Source organism: Laetiporus sulphureus (genome assembly GCF_001632365.1).
Source record: "Laetiporus sulphureus 93-53 unplaced genomic scaffold LAESUscaffold_2, whole genome shotgun sequence".
Taxonomy (NCBI): domain Eukaryota; kingdom Fungi; phylum Basidiomycota; class Agaricomycetes; order Polyporales; family Laetiporaceae; genus Laetiporus; species Laetiporus sulphureus.
This window is the reverse complement of record NW_024468511.1, coordinates 934,998-953,373: the sequence shown is the minus strand read 5'-3', so window position 1 is coordinate 953,373 and position 18,376 is coordinate 934,998. Positions and strand designations below refer to the sequence as shown.

Genomic DNA, 18,376 nt, shown 5'->3' with positions numbered 1-18,376 from the left:
CTCCCGTGGGCAGACGAGACAATTCCTTCAACCTCCGCGGGAGCGCTCCGGATGTCCTTGTCGCAGGCTGAGGTGATATGGCGATGTGCGACATTCCACCAAGGTACTTCCGAGGTAACGCTGCGACGTGTTAATTATGTTTGTGATCACCGTAATGCCAGTTAAACGACGAGAGCGAGGAGGAGCGAGGCCAGTATACAAATTTCAAAAGCGCATGATGAACCCAACAGCATGTCACAGCGTGCATAGCAACATTTTTCCATTGGAAAACAGTAGAGAAACTCTGAAAACATATTAAGCTTTGATTTGGAAAAATGGTGAAGAAATTGAAGCTTCCTCCATCATTGATATGCTACCCAAATATGGAACAATTTACATAATAGTTTTTAACATTTTCCAAAGCAGGGCTTTATATTATTTTACTATATTTTCACGGTTTCTTCAGTGGAAAAATATTGGTATGCACGCTGTGTGTACTATCACTGGCCCACTAATGCAATTTTTTCAGAGTTTCGCATCCTATTCTGCTGTCAGTGAGCAGACCCCCTCGGAGATTTTATTCTTACAAAGACTGGATCTTGAGAACACTGATGAATATTTGTGAGTGAACAGGATGCGAAGTGGATGAATCTGAGGATGACTTCCAGTCGCAACACCAATGCAATTGTCAAGAATCATCAGCCACCGTGTGGGAACGTGTTCATTTTGACAGTCCGGTCCGGCACCACTGAAAATGGATGTTCTCCGACGCAGCTCCGCCATTCTCAGCTCGAATGGACCTTCTGAACCTTCCTTATTTGGGTATGTTTCTCGTTCTGGCAGCCACTCACTCCTTGCACTCCTCCCAGAAAATGCAGGGCTTGCGCAATATACGTCGGCTTCTGTCAACATAGAGTTCACATATATACGAAGTCTACCTGAGAGCCTCATGAGACCATGATCAGCTATGCGAGCAAGCGAGCCTCGGGAAAGCATCAAAATGGGGCTCTTCACTGTAACTACTTGTACCATATGCCAGCAACATGCAATGTCAAAAATCTGAATAGGCAGCCTTAACTGTATACTTGCATGTACATTGCATGAATTTTTCAGATTTTTGAACACGTTATTAAGACAGGAAAGACGTGAATTGCATTAGGGTTGCAATTGCATTGTGGGGCCACTGATAGTAGTACAGAGTCCGTGACTACTAGTAGCAGTGTGACACTGCAGACATAAGGTCATTTTGAAGTAATTTAGTATGCTGAAACGTTTTTAACAAATTTAGTTTGATCCTTTACCACTAGTCGCGGTCTTATCGACATGTGGGCGGCCATACACAGCTGTGCTTTAGTAAAATGAGGGTCGGAGAGGTCATAGTGTGAGTGTTGAGCATCAAAGTTGTCCGACTCACTCAAATTGCACTCAAAGTCTGCTTTGTGCCATTTACAGACTTTCCGAATGCTACGGATATATAGACATCGAATCGGCATGAAGTTAACGATGTCGATGATGGACCGTCACTAGAAGATCGCAACGATGCATTTGTCCATAGTGCACGTAGAAACTTTCACAACAGAGTTCGCCATCGGTGTCAACTAACTTTCGACCTTCCTCCACATACGTCGTAGCCGTTCTGTTGGATGCTCAGGTGGATGCTCAGGACTTGCATCCGTCACGGTCATTACTGATGTACAATCGTCATTCACCTATCAGCTTGTTACTGACGAGACCTCAGAAGGACACCCGTCTCTTCCAGCACGAAGAAGTTAATGTCTGTTCAGCTTCCACATGCCATCCTTTACAGTTACAAGACCTTCCCTCCTCGCAGCTTCCATAAACGCCCCAAGTTGCTCGATAGTCCGGTCGTATCCCGGAGCAAACTTGAGCATCGTCTGTATACGATCCAAAGGCAGTGTTCCCAAGTTGGTGAGCATACCCTCGATGAACTGTATCCCACGTTTGCCGTAAGCCAACCGTTTGAAGCTCTTAGGTCAAGCACACCTACCCTCCAGAAGACCTGCATCTGCTCCGCCTGCTGTTGCTGCACGCTTGTGACTGCAGGTATGTCTTCGACTATTTGTGCTGCAATACTCGGGTTAAGACACGCAAAGGAGGAAATGTAAACCAACACACCAGGTCTTGCAGGCAATGTCTTCGCGCCTGGCTCCGCTATGTCCTCTGCGATTTCTGACAGAATGTAGTTACCGCCTCCTCTATCTTTAAGCACTCCTAGGTCGACCCATGTCGCGAGCGCTTTCAAAGCCGCGGCTCGTTCGACCGAGCCCACTTGAGCGATCAGCTCGTCAACAGTCCAGCTGTCTGTTAGAGTTGCCGGAACTCAACATCTATCTCCCTGACTGCCGTCGGACAACGATACCTTTCTGAGAGAACAGCTCAATGAAGGCAGCCTCGAGAGGCGGGACGTCGGCAGATATTGTGCGATCTTCCAGCTCGAGCTGGAGGTGTATCGTGCCTAGGTGCGGCAGCCAGCGCAGCTTCTTGTCGGGCTTGAATGCCATGAATTCTTTCGCATATTCGTCCTGAACCCTTAGATACAAGTCACAATTGTCGCTCGAGACATCCAGAGCGCTAACGTACTGTTTGAATTGTCCTGGCATGACGAACTTGCCTGCTTGCAACGGTGGCCAGAAGTGGCGCGATATGATAGTTGGATGGAGAACCAGCTGGAATGTGCACGGTAAACCTCATGATGCGCATGAAACATTGAAGAGCGAACTCACATTCTTCTGAGACTGCACATGCTGGTCTATGCGCTTGGAATCCGTCATGTCTCTCAACATGACCTCGCAGACTTGCAGTGCGGCCTCACCGAAGCGGATCTTGAGGATCTCTATGTTACGCCGCTGTGGTCCTTGCTCGTCAGACCATGCGACCCGACATCAAAACAATGACGCTCACCTCGCGCTCAAAGTTCCCATCAGTGATCGCCAAGAGTCGCTGAGCGAGTAAGACTTGCAATTCCTTGACGAAGAGGTCCTTGGAGTCATAGATGCTGACGAGTGTGCTGATAACATCGCCGGGTTTGTTGCTGCGGAAATCTAGAAAAGATGGCCATGTTCAATGGTCTGTCCAAGAACGAGCACAGTTCAATGAAGACAAACCAGGCCCAGCATCAATAGGTTCCGGCTCCCAGCTAGGATCGGTGTAATCCTCCACCTGTGCTTGCTGCAAAGGCTGAATAGGCTCGTTCTCATCCACTAGCGAGTCGCCACTCTCGCCATCCCCGACAAGACTCGCAACGATGCAGCGTATCGTATCTGGTCGCTCTCTGGTTGCACGGTCAGCTACTACAGCAGGAGTGCAGCAAAGGCAATAGAGCGCACCGCAGGTAGCGACGGATGGGATCGGCTACTTTGAACAGAAGCACCCCTGGTGGATCCAAGATGCGAAGACATCGGATGATCGATACGTATTGAGTCAGAATGTCCTTGGTGTCCGCGCCAGGGTGAAGTAGTCGTTTCTTGTTGCTGTCGTGGAGCGTCACACGTAATGTAATCGCCAGCGGTACAATTGTTTCACTTACGCTTTGCGGAGGGCTTGAACTAATTGGTCGCGTTGATCGACACGATTCAGACATTCCTATGCGGCATTCAACACATCAGCTCTACCATCTCTGTGGCCTATTATGAGTATACCGGCCTTAAGGTCCAACAGAGCACCAATAGAATCTGGATAGTCAATAATAATGTCGAATATCTCTCTGATGCTATTGCACGAGTGAGCCCGGGTACGGACATGGACGATGAAAAAACTGTCATAGACTCACCGTAACTCGCACAAAGTCTTGCAAATGTGAAAGTCGCATCTTGACCCCATACCATGTATTGCCGACCGAGACTCATCCGCTAGGACGTGAAAGCACCTGAGATGGGCGTACCCTTCCTTTTTCAAAAAGAACTGACCACCCTTGGCACCCTTCCCAAATGGCAACATCATCCAAGGCTTGAGTTCATCGTTCATCCATTGGCGCAGATCTTTCAGCACCGGTTCGCCCCACTTTCCAGTGCACGTATCCCATACATGGGCTTCGATTTGCTCGTAGAGAATGCTGGACACGAGCGATTCATACCTGTCTAACAAGCCAATTCGCTGGCATGCCATCCAGAAAGAATAGTCTGGTCTGGAAGATAGCTCGGAGTGGCCGTTGTTATCGGGGGTAGCTTCGGTCATCCAGCCTGGCACGGCATCCATATCAGCGAGCGTAAGAGTAAACTTCACAACTTCTTTGAATCCCGTGAAGAAAGGAGGAGGCAGGATTGAGAAGACGTGCGTTTGAAAGGTCGAGTTGAACATTGTGATGGTTGTTTGTCCAAGTCTATCGACAAACCTACGTTTAGCGGTGAAATTGTATCTGTGATGATCACTTACTCTATTGCCGGCTCCCATGCCTTGTGCCACCGTGAGAGGCGAAAGATGAGACGCGCAATAAACTGAATGTCTGTTGTTCTCTTGAATACAGTCAACGTGGTTGCCCGATCAGTACGATTTACGTGGCGCACCTCATATTGAATCATATATTCATGAACATCACGAGTAATAAGGTGTTGTTGCTTTCGCATTTCATCTGCCCTCCCCCAACGCGGTGAGCAGGGCTGCGGCCGTCTACGGTTCACAGATCGCTCACCGAGGAAGTTCTCCACTACCGAAGGAGTCAGTTTGCATCTTGTCAAGAAGTCAATGACCGATTTCACTCGCTGAACGTCTAAGGAAACAGCCCTTGTCAATTTCCTCCAAGCAGCTCAAACCCGGCCCTATTTACCGATTTCTCTTCTCGGGGACGGGTCATTCAGACTTCGGGGACGCAGAAGTTCGGCGATATATTCCCATGCCTATGAGGAGCTGGTGAGCTATTCGGATAAGACCTGCAAGGTCGTCGAAATGACCTGACTGGTAGTCAACAATCCTGAGATGCCGGGTTGGTCACGGTTCAAGCGGGAGAAGGAGGCTTCCCACTTGGCCTGTATTTGACGCTGCAGAGCTTCAGTAGCCATCCAAGAGACAACTTTGACCTTCTCTGCGCGGCATGGAGGTGCTGGTTCAAACTTCACAACTGCACGCGGCGGTGGCGGGAGGAACGCTGAGAACGGTCGCGTCGGTCACGCGCGCCAGTGACGATCACAATCTTCGAGCTCGACGACCCTCGAAACCTCTGACATCCCACCACCGCTATAAGCCCGCACATACCATTGATAGAAAGTCCTGCATGGCTTGTGATGATGCCTGGCGATTCACAGTCACCCGTACCAATCACTCTGATCTACAAGCATGTGGACGGACTACCTCTGCTCCTGGATGTCTATCTGCCCAACGAAGTTGATCAGTCTGGCTTGGTCTGCTATTCGTCTGCACTCGTCTACTTTCATGGCGGGGGCCTCACCGTCGGAAACAGACGAAGCTGGTTCCCACATTGGCTATATCGTGAGTGCAGTGCCTGTTATGCGTGTCGCTCGCCTCGATTGTGTGTTTGCGGCATCTGGTTTCAGAGTTTCTAACCATTTTGTGTCAAGGACGCGTTACATCTGCAGACTGCATCTTCATCTCTGCTGACTACCGCCTCTTGCCTCCTTCAACTGGACACGATCTACTAGCGGACATCAAGGATGTGATAGATTTTGTCGCGCACAAACTCAACCAGTCATTATCTGAAAGTGTATCCCCGGTCACCAAGATTCGAGTCGCCGTTGATTCAATTGCCGTCGCGGGCACTAGCTCTGGTGGACTTTGCGCTTATCTCGCTGCCATACATGCCCGACCGAGACCGAAGGCGGTCCTGTCAATGTACGGCATGGGTGGAATGATGCTGGTCCGTATACGCACTGGCTGCTGGTTCTGACGACACTGAGAATGTTTCGAATACAGACGCCTCATTATTATTACCCCAAGTCATCGGTATTCTTCCGAGGCCGTGAGCTGCTTGATCCAACGCACTTCTCTGAGTATCTCTATCCCGATTGCCGTCAGCTTTCCCCAATCTCAGACTCCGCGTTAGCATATCACCCTCTGACGTCGCCTACTCCTGGCTATCCTGCAAACCCTCGTATGCTTCTTGCTAGACTGTATCTTCAACTTGGCGTATTTTTGGACTACTACACTGGATGTCACGAATTAAGCCTCAGCAAAATGCTGCGAAGTTCTACTGCAGGAGAGCGCAAAGCGGCACAGGGGCAAGAGGATGCGGTTCCAGACATCCATCAGCCTCCTACGGGCATTGAGTCTGTCATTCCCCGAGAGCACCTACCGCTATTTCCTCACTTGAATATATCATCTTCGTGGCCACCGACGCTGCTCGTTCACGGTTCGATAGACTCGGCGATTCTTCCGGCCGAATCAATACACTTGCACGCAATGCTGCAGGATGCAGGAGTAGAGACGAACTTGGTTATGATCGACGGCATGGAACATTCCTTCGACTACCAACCGGGCGCTGAGAACACATACGGCAGCCACGGAGGGCTATTCGACCAAGCGGCGAAGTTCGTTATACAGCACCTCCGAGACAACGACTTGTAGCTTGCGCCTAAACGGACCACATCACATGTGCAGGATGCGCGGGTCATAAGAGTTATGACTATGTATATGTATATATCCAACGTGCACGCAGAACCCTACAATCACGACCTACGATAGTCGCTCTACTCTAACATTCTCTAGAGCTCCTCTTTAGCCTGTTTGACTTCACCCTCTGTCTCAGGAACAGCATTGTCGTCCGCTTTCCTAGGCTGAGGCTCGTCCTCCGTCACCGGAACCTCCTCTCCAGTCGCGATCAGTGAGTCGCTCTCTGGCCAATCATCCTCTCCTGCTGCAACAGGAATGTATCGCGACCCCAGCACCCTCTCCAGCCTCTCCGTGATCTCCTCCACCTCCTCTTCCAATTGTTCCTCCTCTTTCTCGTCCGATTGCTCAGGCCCGACGGGCGCCGGATGTTCTACATCAAACTCGACTACGCTATTCTCGGTCTCCTTCCACGCTGCATCGAGCTCCTCTTCCCAGCCGAGCTCCTTGCACAACTCGCGAACAACGTGGTCGCACTTGCCCAGGCAGATGACGTCATCAGGCCTACTGCCAAAGTCGCCCACATGGTCGAGGTTGATGAGTACTCGTGGGCAGTGCGCAGGGGCTATCGATGCGAGGGAGGCAAACGGCTGGACAGTCAATGAAGTCCCAATGACGAAAAGCATATCAGCTTTTCGCAGTTGCGGGACGGCCTGGTGGAAATGCTCTGGCAGCTGAAGTGCAAACTTCGTGTCAGTTTCGGGGGACTCCTTGCGAGGATGGGCAGCACTACTTACAGACTCGCCGAAGAAGACGATGTCCGGTTTGACCAATCCCTCGCACTCCGGGCATCGTGCGATGGTGCCAGCCCTGAGGCATTCTCGCATCTTCTCGCCGTCGTACTCTGTCCGGCAGTCTATGCACCTCTGGCTAGCAAAGCTGCCATGAGCCTCTACGATCTTATGGGCTGGGACCCCAGCGCGCCGCTCTAGCGTGTCTATGTTCTGCGTGAAGCATGTGTGCAGGAGCCCATGGTCGGCGAGGAGGCGGACGAATGAGTGGGTCGGCGTTGGCCGGAAACGCCCGGGCAGGAGTTCGCGGGCAAGCGTGTAAACTAGATGTGTAGCATATCGGAATCAGTTCTTCGTAAGATGATTGCTTTCAAGACATACAAGGGATGGGATCCTCGCGGAAGAAGCTGATCTCAAAGACCGCTTCAGGGTAGGGGAGATTGAGACGGGCAAGGTTTGCCTGCGGAGACGGTCATAATTCGGACGACGTGTCTGAAGCAGCTGCACAACTGCTCACGTATAGTCCTGACATCAATCGTCGTCATCATCAGCTGTTGCATCGCGTGCACACGAGACAACGGCGACGTACCTGTCTCTGGCGACCGGAAGTCCGGTATCCCAGCAGACGTGCTGACGCCTTGGTATTCATGAGCATCAAAACATGCAGACAATCGACCTTCTCAACCTTACCTGCACCGAGCTGAAAAGATCCGCAATTCGATCGTCCAAATCATCGCTCGATCGTGAGCGCAGGACGGCGCCAAAGACTCACCATGATGAAGATGTTCTTACATTCTTCCGATTTCATGTACTTGGCCACCGACGGGAGGTTCCTGGCCTCGAGGATCTCCGGAGGGCCGTCATATATGGCAGACTGCTCAGCGCCCATTGGAAGTACTTGTCAATGTCCTGCTAGTAGAAGTTGTGGTCGGAAGGCGATAGGTCAGGTAACGTGGAGCCGGAGTAAGACTGGCGGTCTGGGCGATGTTGGCGCGAGAGGCGCATGCGCCAAGCGAAATCGTGTTTGTGGCACACTTCTCCTCATCTCCGGAAGACCCACGACGAATCGAGAGCCTCACACTGCGAAGTCGTCAAACGAAGCATTCTGAATAGTAGCTACGACAATACGTTCCAATACTCATGAAAGCATCCATAGATCTTGCCATACTGTCCGTAGATTCAAGCAAACACATAAGCAACGATGCGAATCAAGAACGCTTAGGCGGCTCCCAGTCCTTCAACCACTCCTTGACAAACTCGATCATCTCCAGGTGGATCTGCTCGATTTCCGGTGGCTCGGCCGAGATATCTCGCAAACCATACTCATCATAATGGTGCACACCGCCTGCGTAGGAAAAAAAGTTAGAGCATGAACTGTCACATATAATCGTCGGGGCACACCAGGGATGAGCTTGAAGGGACGTAGTATCGTGTCAAGACGGTCCGGAGCATACTCGCTGTGAGGTGTGTCAGGCCTCCACGGATCAACTGCACCGCAACTTCAGCTAATTGTCACAGCTCCAGCAACGTCGTATTGCGCACCTTCACCATCGATGATCGCCAGCCGATCAGCGGCGATGTAGAAGTCGCCCAGAATGTTTACAGCAGTGACATTCGGCATTTGTGGAACAATGAAATGTTTCCCTGGGGCAAACGCCTGAAGCCATAGTCAGCAAGAAGGACAGCAACGCCTAATGAGCTGAGTAGCGACGCTGTCACTGCATACCTGTCGGCAGATCTTCGACTCATATTCCAACGTGATGCGGTTGGAGATGATACGTGCGACATACGAGGGCGGAGCGGTCTACGTGCCTGTAAACGAAAAGTCCATTTTGTGGAGGGTAAGCATACTCACTGTAAAATAGCCCCATTCAGTGCAGACCTGGAACAGCCATAATCTCCATGTTTCATCCAATGAAGCACCCTGGAACTTGATATCGTCGTATGTCCCAAAGCACTGTGGATGGACGCATGAGTATTACCGGCAGCACTCGGCAAGTCTACATACTTCTTCAACGGTGAGGTCCTCCGGACACCTCGAAACGAAATGCTGGCCAGTACTGGGTCAACTGCAATACGGTCGCTGAATGGCACAAGCACAAACCTCCTTAACGTACTGCGCATAGTTATACACCACCAAAGGTACACTTAGCCCTCCAGGGAGCAAGAGCACGTGTGCGTTCTCGTCATGTGTTGTTTCCCCAAATGAAATATCGTCTCCTCGCAGCGATTTGTTCAACGCGGCGCAGAATATATCAAACCCATTGCTGTTGATGATGGGGTCCCAGTTCTTTCCCTGCCAGTATCCTAAGGGACTCTGATACAATAGGTATTAGCAGGGTAACCGGCATCGATAGCAGCTGGACTACCTCAAGTACGGACGCGAAGTCATCATCATGCTCCAACTCAGCCAAGCCAAACAACCGTTTGAGGGGAGTTCGCAGAGGGGGCACTGACAGTATGGTGTCGATGAATTCTACGGCACGCTGCAGGTTGGACGAGCATTCCGGGTCTGCTGCCCGGCGGATTATATCCGTGTATTCCCAGTTCACGATGGAAGCATGAGTGACACCTGGCTTGTATCAACAAATAGTACTTTATACGTGAGCAAGACTTGACAATACCACTCGAGGCGATAGCACCATAGACAAGCTTTGGGTAGAGAATCTTCATGTGAGCCGCACGTGCACCGGCATAAGAGCCCTGAGGTAACAATGCGGAAATTTTAATACTGACAGCTGGAAGACTGGCGTTCAGCATACGGACACCATAGTATATCCAGGGAGTGTTCGGAGCAGTGAGGTCCTCATCGATACCCTGGAACTGGACATTCGCCATGAAGTTTGCGGAATCCGCTGCAGCTTGATCATTGTTAAGCCATCTATGTGGGAGTTAAGATGGTCGTCTCCAGAATGATATTTGATCATACCGCAAAGAGTCTGTAGTCAGGTTCTCCACAGGCATAGATGATCCTGCATCATGATAAGCATGTCATAGATGCTTTCTGAAAGGACTAATACCATAGTATCTGATCGTTGACGCCGGTTAAGGACACTAAAAAGACACCGAGTTATTGCTAACCTGTGTTCTAGGACCACTCCCACGCCCCCCGTTGCTCCGGCGAGGATCTCGACAATGCCAGTGTCCAAGAACGGTATCCTATCTTTGCCAGATGTTTCGCCACCATCAAGGATAATTACCGGCCCATCAGAACCGGGCTTATAATGACGAGTGTTAATCCAATAACGTTGTTCGAACGTGTGAGACGAATTGGAGAAGTGATCCAAAGGCTGAGTGAACCATCGTTCAGGGAATTCGACGGGAGCATCTGAATATTCGGAAAAGTCGTTTGCCTGTTGCACAACGAGACCGTGCGGATGGTTCGTGGAGCGTGCTCGTCTTGCAGCATCTAGTTTCCAGAGATTGACCCCTTGCGGGCCGAGTAGATGTACCACGCTGGCATCAAGTGCGACAGAGCATAGAGAAAAGAGGAGAGAAATTAAAGCATACAGTAAGCCTCTCATTGTGGTATGTTGGATAGCATCAGCCGAGCTACGCGGCGAAAGCAGAGCTGGTGATGGGAAGTACGCGACGGCGACGCGATGACCGCGTCCCTTTCCGTCACCCCCACGTGACTTCGTTGTCGTCGCGTCGCGCGCGGCCGCTGCCAAGCTCCCGCGTTTAAAACCTCGGCCATATTTTGGTCAGTCGCTATAATTTAGTCGCCAGCACAGGTTACTCAAATATTTTAAGCTGCGGCTGTCATGGCGAGCGATGTAATCACGTTCGGAGTGTATAATTACGTGAAACGGTCATCGAGTCGGAGGAAGACCGAACACTGACTCTGTTTGAGCGCATCCGTCATCTCCTGTGCCACAATCATTGACCAGTACAGTACCTGATATTAAGCGTCATTGATAGATGGAAAAGCTGATACGGTTTCGGGACAAACTTCGTCGCTGTCTTTTCCGTGGAAGGCAATCACTCCTGGTGAGGCTGGTCGGCTACAGCGGAGATGAGACCCGACCTGGACTCGTCTTCTCAAGATCATACGCGGCGGGATGCCACAGGTGACTGAGGCCGAGAGAAAACCAGTCGCCAGACTTGTGACAAGTTTCGACGTGATGCATCGGTAGGATGCCGCCCGAAGTTCCGTATCCCATAGATGATTGATTAGCACAATGAACAAAACTCGCAAAGCTGGTAATGCCCTCTCGCGCATCTCTCCTCACATCCTCAGAGCTGTCCATGGTGTGTGCTAAATTTATGGGTCGACGGAAGTGTCATCCTCATTGTGTGTTGGTTTAGGTCGCGGAGACTCAGCAGAACTTCGTACGAGGCACGCGGATCCCTTTCTCAAGGCCACGTTGCGCCTATCGTCAGCCTCAGCATGAACCGCACCGCTACTCTACCTCCCATTCATCGGTTGCCGGGAGAGCTCTTGCTAACAATCCTCGAACGAAGCTTGGATAGCAATATATATTCTACTACCCGCATTACACAGGCCTTAGCAATGTCTCATGCCTGCAGACATTGGCGAACTCTCACGACAGAGTCGCCCACGTTTTGGACGCTGGTCGACCTCCGGCGACCATCAATCGGCCAATTGTTTTGCGCTCGCTCAGGCGGACTCGCAATCCGAGCTGTCTTCATACAGCCTCGTGATATTGACCTGCCTGTCGTTCCGTCCCAAGCTGCATATTCACTCCTTCGTCAATTGCGACGATTAGAGTGCATCTACCTTGTGGCTTATCAGACGGTCGTACGAGAAGTAATCTCACATATCCGGTATGAAACCCCCGGCTGGTCATCAATTTCCACCGGCATCGATCCTTCGGCCGCGATGTTTGCGACACTCTTTGTTGACTTCAGCGAGACTAGAATCCGCAAACTTTGTCTCGACAGTACCTCATTTACGGCGTGGCCACAACTCAGCTCTTCCTTGCTTAATTTGAAGAAGCTGGCCCTTTCTCGTCTTCCTCGGGGGACTCGTCCCACACTTCCACAGGTGCTTTTCCTGCTGCAGAACTGTCCGGACCTCGAGCATCTCGTGGTATTGGCAGCCATCTCGTTTGACGGCTCTGCGACAACCTCCATTGATGCGTCACTCAAAATTGTTGAGCTGTCTCGTCTGCGTTGGTTGGAGGTGGGATGTGATAGACAGGGCGTGGTCCAACAGATTCTGTCCCATCTCTCAGTGCCGCCAACCACCAACATCCTCATTCATTCTCTTGGTGTGCGAGACCTCGCCACTGTCCTACCAGCCGACCCCTCTTTGTTGGGTCCGCTCGTACCGCCGCAGACCCGCGACAGGCAGCCGACCAAGCGCTCGCTAACAATTTCTCATACGGCCATTGCTCTTTCAAATGAAGCTCCACATTGCCAGTCGTCCGTGCGATTTGTTTTCGCTCCAGCCGAACTACTTCACATTCTCAACAACCTTCCTTCTATCGCTCATCTCCTCTCGCACGTCGTCCATCTCCGGGCAACCTCTTCGTATCATTCTGCGACACCTGTGAACGAGAGCTGGAGAGCAGTCATGAGGGCTCTACCGTCCCTAACGAGCATAGAGGTCAGTGGTACCTGGACCACTGGCTTTCTCGACGCCTTGCGCGCCCGTGCCGAATCATCCACATCGAAACGGATGCTATGTCCTCAATTGCAGAACTTACGCTTCATAGATATCCTTATCGTCGATAACGGAGCGTTGCAGGTGCTGCGGTACCTGGAACGTAGCCTTTCAATAAGGTCGCAGTATATTCACCCAGCTCTACAAGTCCTCCGCCTGAGGTTTGCTAGTGACACTAGCAACACACTACTCGCGCCGATCCTGGGGCGGATCAAGCCCTTGGTACAATCGCTAATCGTGCGTGTAGGGACAGCAGAGCTTGTCTACGGAGATACGAGTGAATGAATGTCGTTACTTATTGGCGATGATTGTCACATTGCTCCTCCTGAATGCTCAAATTGGCATTTGCAGACACGCGACATAATTACACTAATGCTAGGATTTCACATTGACGTGGGGCATAACAATAATGAAGAAAAGCTGCATGAGAATTCCTCCGACATAGGGCCGGTCCAGCTGTGTAGCGATGTGCATGGGTTAGGCTAGAGGGGGGAATTGGACCGCCGTGCACTACGGCGTCAACCAGCATAGGGCGGAGGTGTCAGGGATGCCTGGAGGCGGCGCAAACGACTCACAGTCTGTTCGATATCCGAGACGTTCTTGCCTCGAGGCAACTTAGGCGGGCGGTTCCAAGGCTTCGGAGCAGGAATGACAGACGAACAATCGGCGAGATTTGAATGGCCCTGATTCGCGAGCTTCTCCATGGCTTTTCGGAAGGATCCGCGCATACGCTCTTGATCACCTGTACACGCGGCAGTCACGTCAGAACAACGAGGTATCTTCACCAGTTGATCTTGCACATGGATTATTCGGAGCTCACCGACGAACGCTTCCCAGTAGCAAGCGGTGCTTTTATGCCGTGCAAGCGCAGCATCCGATGCCAGTCGGAATACGTGCTTTACAGGTGACTTCGCCTCTGCCGCTGATCTCCCTTTGCCAGGGTAGCTGGTGCCCCTAAGAAGAGTCTCGTCAAGGAGATTAGGTTAGCGGAGCTTGGCATCTCGCTTCCGACGTACCTCCAAATAGAACTGCGAGTCAAAGGCTTCCGGCGTGCTGTCCAACGGTGCGCCAACTGCGCTAGGATCGATAATCTTTTGCACGGCGACCGAGTGCGCTGCCATGAGTGCGACCGTGTCCTCTGCTGTGAACCCTGCATCTGCCATCCGAGACAATATCGTTTCTGCCGAATCTGTCGGGAATGGGGCCAGCTTAGGTGGAGAGGGGGCGATCGCCTCGGCACGTCCAGCATAGAAGGCGAGGCGAGGGCTTCCGGGACAGTTGGACAGAGCCACGGCTCCGGCAAATTGTATGCTTCATCCATTGGTCAGTATATGCGCTGAAGTCGCATGGATTAAGCAACCAGGAGTAAGCGACGATACGCACATGTCGCCGTAGCTCACACCGTGGTCATCAGCCAGAGATCTGAGAACATACACTATGTCTTCCAGGCCTGTGTTTGCCGCTACGATTTCTGATGAGTCGCGATATATCGGCGATGACATGTACATACGGTCTTCTAGCTCGACATCTGCAAACTTGATGATGCTGCCATCTGCATGCATATGTGAGCTTCCGCGCGCACTGACCAGAGAATGGCACTTGCCTGCACCTCCTCCACTACTTGTTGTTGAGCCATAGGATAGTGTGCCTAAGTATTTGAATACGCACGGAAATCTCCCAGAAGCTTTCAAAGCAGCAGAACGACCTATTCCGTCATGAAACGTGAGTCGAAGTGCCTTCCTGGCCGGATCGCCGCATTTCCCGCCACCGAATCTAAGCATCACATTCAACATATGCCAAAAACGTTTCGATTTTTATAAGTTTACACGTTGTATTGAAGATCGTCCAGAATCTAGGCAGCGATTCATTGTTTCTCGTCACAAGAAGCCAGCACAAACATACGCACTTCGAACCAGCGCTTGCACTGAGATGTTGAGTACTGGCTTACAAGATAACATATAGGCTGAATAACGCTACTCACTGATGGCGCTGCAGTTGAATGCTCAGTATGAATAGCTGTGAAGCAAGCGAAGTCAGCGTAAACGGGAGACAGACGAAGCGAAATGCGGCGCACTTGAGGCTACAGAGCAATCATACAAATGTGTGAGAAGAAGTAGACCAGCCAAGTACACGTAAAGCATAAAGAGTGTCATGTATTATCAGAATCTATGCTAGACGAGAAGAAACAAAACACGCGAGACGCTTCAGCCGCAGGCGCGTGCAAGCGAGACGCGTATTGACACGTGATGGCACATAGTTTAGGGGCGGCTTTTTCGCGCCGTAACGGTCTAGACGCCCAACTCCGATTAGCGATCCCTTCTGGCTGATCGCAGCGTGCTTTTGCTCGACTCCAGCGCTCAGCCCATTTCTCTCCCTGACCTCACCTCACCACCGTCGCCATGCCTGGTCGTTATTACTCCAAGTTTATACCCCCCAGCCTCTCCATGAGCGAGCTCGTTTGCCAGAAGCTCGACAACGATGCGACAGACCTCCTCATCGACAAATGGCTTGAGCGGCCCCATCGTCCCGATGCCTACTACGACTGGTTTCAGCGCGTCCGCGAGCGACGACACGCTGCGAACACGAATGCTCGCAAGGAACAGATTTTGCTGTGGAATAAGGGTGTCTTCGTCCCCGAGAACATCTTCACGCGCACCGTCGACACGGGCCGCCTGATACCCCTGGACCGGACATGGGTCACTCATGTGTACCACCACAAATCCATGTCGAGGCTGAACATGATGCCTGTGATCTTCAGCATGGTGGGTTCCCCCCGTCGTACGACCAATTGATCCGCTCTGGATGCATGTGCCTTAGCTCCCGGAACTGATGCTCCTGCGAGGCATGCACGATCGCGGCTGCGACGAGATATATGTAATTGTCACGGATCTCAAACGCCAGGAGATGGACCAAGTCACAGATTACTTCAAGTACGTCTGCCAACATGCATCAAATGGGTCGTGTAAACACAGCGTGGAGCAGAAAATCAACCATGACCGTCAGTCCCACTCTCTGCGCTTCCGATTGTTACCGACAATGCGCACGCTTTCTCCCACTAGACATGCATCTCACGCACACTTTCGAACGACAGCGGCGGACGCCATGCTTTCCCCAACTTGATCTCACACTAAGAGCGATTCTCTATGAGAAGAAGCCGCCCTTTATCGTTCTCTTCTCCCACCAAACCATGTCATACTCTCAGATTCTCTTCGCCAACTCGCTTTTTGTCCCATCCAAGGACGTCTACTTCGACTTTCCTAGCGGCTGCCCAAATCCTGGTTGCACAGACAACTGTTGCGAGCTTATTAGGTTCCCAAAGAAGGGTCTCGAGACCGCGGCAGTGCTATGTTACAGGAGGAAGGTCCGTTATCGCTACGGCCGACGTGCTAAGGCCAGGGAAATGTGCAATTGGATCGACTGCCATGTCTGCTTCGACGACACTGCACATGGCGGCCAGATAGGTGAAGGTGTGAGCGAGAGTAGCATCACGGGCAGCAGCGAAGGGAGTGATGGAGGCGTCGAAGAGGCGAGTGCCCCGCGTTTTGCAGGGCTGGTATGTAGCCGATGTAAATCGATAAAGTACTGCTCGCCGGAGCATCAGAGGCTGGATTGGGAGGAACATCGGAGGGTGTGTACGAAGCCTCACGCGGATTAATTTAATTAGGGGCTCGCTTCCGTTGGAGACATAGCACCGTATAAAGTGCTGTGTAAATCCATTTCGGGGGTTAACGTTACCGTTTGAAAATCTTTCCCCGAGTATAAGACTTGGTTCGCAACGAAGACAAGGTAGTCTATTGACTATTGACAACGGCTTTCGAGTCAAGCGCCCGTTCTGGAACGAACGATGATGTCACTTCACAAGATATATGCACTACAGCTCGAGCAACTCGCTTAAAGACGTACCTCTTTACGTTCCACTAATAATCTGAAGATGACCATGCGCTACTTGACCGCTAAGCTTGCCCAGCAAGTGTGTATGCTCGCAGGCGAGCGCAAGAACGATGCTCATTGCATGTATGCGTGGACAGATCGATGAGGAGCTCATGAGCGCGACCGGGGCGTTCAGTATCGACCAGGTAATAGTCAAGTGATGAGATCATTGATCGACGCTGACATCTGGATGTGCATGTATAGCTCATGGAGCTTGCTGGGTTGGCTTGCGCGCAGACTCTTGCGACCGTGTATAGCAAGGAGAAGTATCCCCGCGTGCTGGTCTGCTGTGGGCCGGGAAACCAGGGGGGCGACGGTTTGGTGGCTGCGAGACACCTTGGTGAGCGTAGTAGCTTCTCGTGATGGTGACAGATAATCTGAGGAGTACGAAGGCATGTTCGGGTATAAGCCGACTATCTGGATGCCCAAGGTAAGCTCCGTAGTGTGGCAAGTCTGCCTGTCAGCTGATGGTTCTGGTATCGTGCAGCCAGGATCGAAGGAGATCTACAAAGTATGCTGCTCCCTTCGGCAGTTCCTACAAAGAAACTTACGCCCAGGTCTTGCTCAGAGATTGAAAACTCAGTGCGACAATATGCACATCCAGACTCTCACTCCCACCGACGAAACACACTCCCTGCGTGACATTCTCGCTCGCTCGGACGTCATCCTTGATGCCATATTTGGCTTCTCATTCAAGCCGCCCGTGCGCGCACCGTTCGACGCTGCACTCCCGCTTCTCAACCAATCTGGCTTGCCGATTGTTTCCGTCGACATCCCCTCAGGCTGGGACGTCGAGAAGGGCAACGACGCAGGCGTGGGACTCAACCCGGACGTGTTGATTACTTTGACGGCGCCGAAGGAGGGGGTCAGGAAGTTCACCGGAAGGCACTTCCTGGGAGGGCGGTTTGTCACCAAGTACGTTGGTTTTGTATCACTCCAGAAATGTACTGATGGATGTATTCCTGTAGGGCTATGGAAGAGGAGTTTGGTCTGAACCTTCCAGAGTACCCGGGATTCAGCCAGATTGTCGAACTACCTCGTGTGACAGAGGACACCTCCCAGAAGTTGTAGCTTGCCAGACGTGATTGACCATGTAAGAGTAGTTCGTGCTCCTGGACATTCTGGATGCTAGAATGAAAGATATCGCCTGACCGTGACCGCATGGACCTTCTCATGAAAAATCCATATCTTTCGGACTGTCACCTGCAGCGCTGGCCCTTCCATACTTCAATAATATGCTGTTCAAAGTGTACTTTTATTCTTAACGCGTTATCTTAACTCGTTTCGGACTTAACGCGCGCGTTGACCTTAACGCGTTTAGGACTTAACAATTTATTCACATCAGGAAAGTTCAAATACCGCCCTTTAGAGCTTTTTTCCGTCCAAAAAAGGTACTATATCCGAAAAGCGTGGGGATCTCCGGGTTTTGCGCTGATTGTAATCCTTTCTGGCACTTTCTGGTGCCTTTTCCATGAACGAGTTGAAATTTTGTCTAAGGATATTAAGTAAAAGACACAATGGCAGCAAAACT

General features: G+C 51.4%; 8 protein-coding genes across 8 annotated transcripts; 4 read left to right on the top strand and 4 right to left on the bottom strand.

The window, feature by feature from the left end:
* Positions 1 to 1,571: 1,571 nt before the first annotated feature.
* LAESUDRAFT_720073 (ubiquitin-protein ligase) lies at positions 1,572 to 5,072 on the bottom strand. Its single transcript, XM_040907749.1, has 18 exons — positions 4,887 to 5,072; positions 4,763 to 4,832; positions 4,628 to 4,705; positions 4,503 to 4,567; positions 4,372 to 4,451; positions 3,906 to 4,318; positions 3,770 to 3,848; positions 3,643 to 3,709; positions 3,527 to 3,582; positions 3,327 to 3,470; positions 3,105 to 3,271; positions 2,902 to 3,041; positions 2,724 to 2,846; positions 2,581 to 2,666; positions 2,360 to 2,529; positions 2,116 to 2,301; positions 1,988 to 2,064; positions 1,572 to 1,928 (listed from the first exon to the last, which is right to left on the bottom strand). Exons 1-18 carry the CDS (start codon positions 4,992 to 4,994, stop codon positions 1,749 to 1,751), a joined length of 2,289 nt encoding a protein of 762 aa, XP_040769736.1. The 5' UTR covers positions 4,995 to 5,072; the 3' UTR covers positions 1,572 to 1,748.
* A 70-nt stretch (positions 5,073 to 5,142) lies between these two features.
* On the top strand, positions 5,143 to 6,942 carry LAESUDRAFT_740619 (alpha/beta-hydrolase). The gene is made up of 3 exons (XM_040911091.1): positions 5,143 to 5,421; positions 5,511 to 5,806; positions 5,863 to 6,942. The coding sequence occupies exons 1-3, from the start codon at positions 5,217 to 5,219 to the stop codon at positions 6,511 to 6,513; spliced, it is 1,152 nt and encodes a 383-aa protein (XP_040769735.1). The 5' UTR covers positions 5,143 to 5,216; the 3' UTR covers positions 6,514 to 6,942.
* LAESUDRAFT_754596 (NAD-dependent deacetylase sirtuin-2) lies at positions 6,651 to 8,175 on the bottom strand (the record flags this gene model as incomplete). Its single annotated transcript, XM_040911903.1, has 6 exons — positions 6,651 to 7,609; positions 7,668 to 7,746; positions 7,804 to 7,811; positions 7,876 to 7,923; positions 7,977 to 7,986; positions 8,059 to 8,175. 6 exons carry the CDS (start codon positions 8,173 to 8,175, stop codon positions 6,651 to 6,653), a joined length of 1,221 nt encoding a protein of 406 aa, XP_040769734.1.
* A 200-nt stretch (positions 8,176 to 8,375) lies between these two features.
* On the bottom strand, positions 8,376 to 10,862 carry LAESUDRAFT_720068 (peptidase S28). The gene is made up of 13 exons (XM_040907748.1): positions 10,368 to 10,862; positions 10,307 to 10,314; positions 10,216 to 10,258; positions 10,053 to 10,167; positions 9,911 to 9,989; positions 9,656 to 9,858; positions 9,391 to 9,603; positions 9,295 to 9,336; positions 9,142 to 9,243; positions 9,013 to 9,090; positions 8,829 to 8,943; positions 8,688 to 8,774; positions 8,376 to 8,631 (listed from the first exon to the last, which is right to left on the bottom strand). The coding sequence occupies exons 1-13, from the start codon at positions 10,808 to 10,810 to the stop codon at positions 8,495 to 8,497; spliced, it is 1,665 nt and encodes a 554-aa protein (XP_040769733.1). The 5' UTR covers positions 10,811 to 10,862; the 3' UTR covers positions 8,376 to 8,494.
* Positions 10,863 to 11,799: 937 nt separating this feature from the next.
* LAESUDRAFT_754594 (uncharacterized protein) lies at positions 11,800 to 13,200 on the top strand (the record flags this gene model as incomplete). The annotated part of the gene is made up of 1 exon (XM_040911902.1): positions 11,800 to 13,200. The coding sequence occupies one exon, from the start codon at positions 11,800 to 11,802 to the stop codon at positions 13,198 to 13,200; it is 1,401 nt and encodes a 466-aa protein (XP_040769732.1).
* A 15-nt stretch (positions 13,201 to 13,215) lies between these two features.
* Positions 13,216 to 15,102, bottom strand: LAESUDRAFT_720067 (class II peroxidase). Its single transcript, XM_040907747.1, has 12 exons — positions 14,990 to 15,102; positions 14,897 to 14,931; positions 14,822 to 14,839; positions 14,742 to 14,767; positions 14,584 to 14,688; positions 14,519 to 14,532; positions 14,426 to 14,467; positions 14,299 to 14,377; positions 13,932 to 14,226; positions 13,736 to 13,880; positions 13,491 to 13,657; positions 13,216 to 13,425 (listed from the first exon to the last, which is right to left on the bottom strand). Exons 1-12 carry the CDS (start codon positions 15,066 to 15,068, stop codon positions 13,393 to 13,395), a joined length of 1,038 nt encoding a protein of 345 aa, XP_040769731.1. The 5' UTR covers positions 15,069 to 15,102; the 3' UTR covers positions 13,216 to 13,392.
* A 161-nt stretch (positions 15,103 to 15,263) lies between these two features.
* On the top strand, positions 15,264 to 16,609 carry LAESUDRAFT_720066 (uncharacterized protein). Its single transcript, XM_040907746.1, has 3 exons — positions 15,264 to 15,677; positions 15,733 to 15,913; positions 15,975 to 16,609. The coding sequence occupies exons 1-3, from the start codon at positions 15,315 to 15,317 to the stop codon at positions 16,568 to 16,570; spliced, it is 1,140 nt and encodes a 379-aa protein (XP_040769730.1). The 5' UTR covers positions 15,264 to 15,314; the 3' UTR covers positions 16,571 to 16,609.
* A 145-nt stretch (positions 16,610 to 16,754) lies between these two features.
* On the top strand, positions 16,755 to 18,113 carry LAESUDRAFT_670397 (YjeF N-terminal domain-like protein). Its single transcript, XM_040905434.1, has 7 exons — positions 16,755 to 16,885; positions 16,944 to 16,991; positions 17,050 to 17,185; positions 17,238 to 17,275; positions 17,333 to 17,356; positions 17,414 to 17,760; positions 17,814 to 18,113. Exons 1-7 carry the CDS (start codon positions 16,847 to 16,849, stop codon positions 17,914 to 17,916), a joined length of 735 nt encoding a protein of 244 aa, XP_040769729.1. The 5' UTR covers positions 16,755 to 16,846; the 3' UTR covers positions 17,917 to 18,113.
* The last annotated feature ends 263 nt before the right edge of the window (positions 18,114 to 18,376 follow it).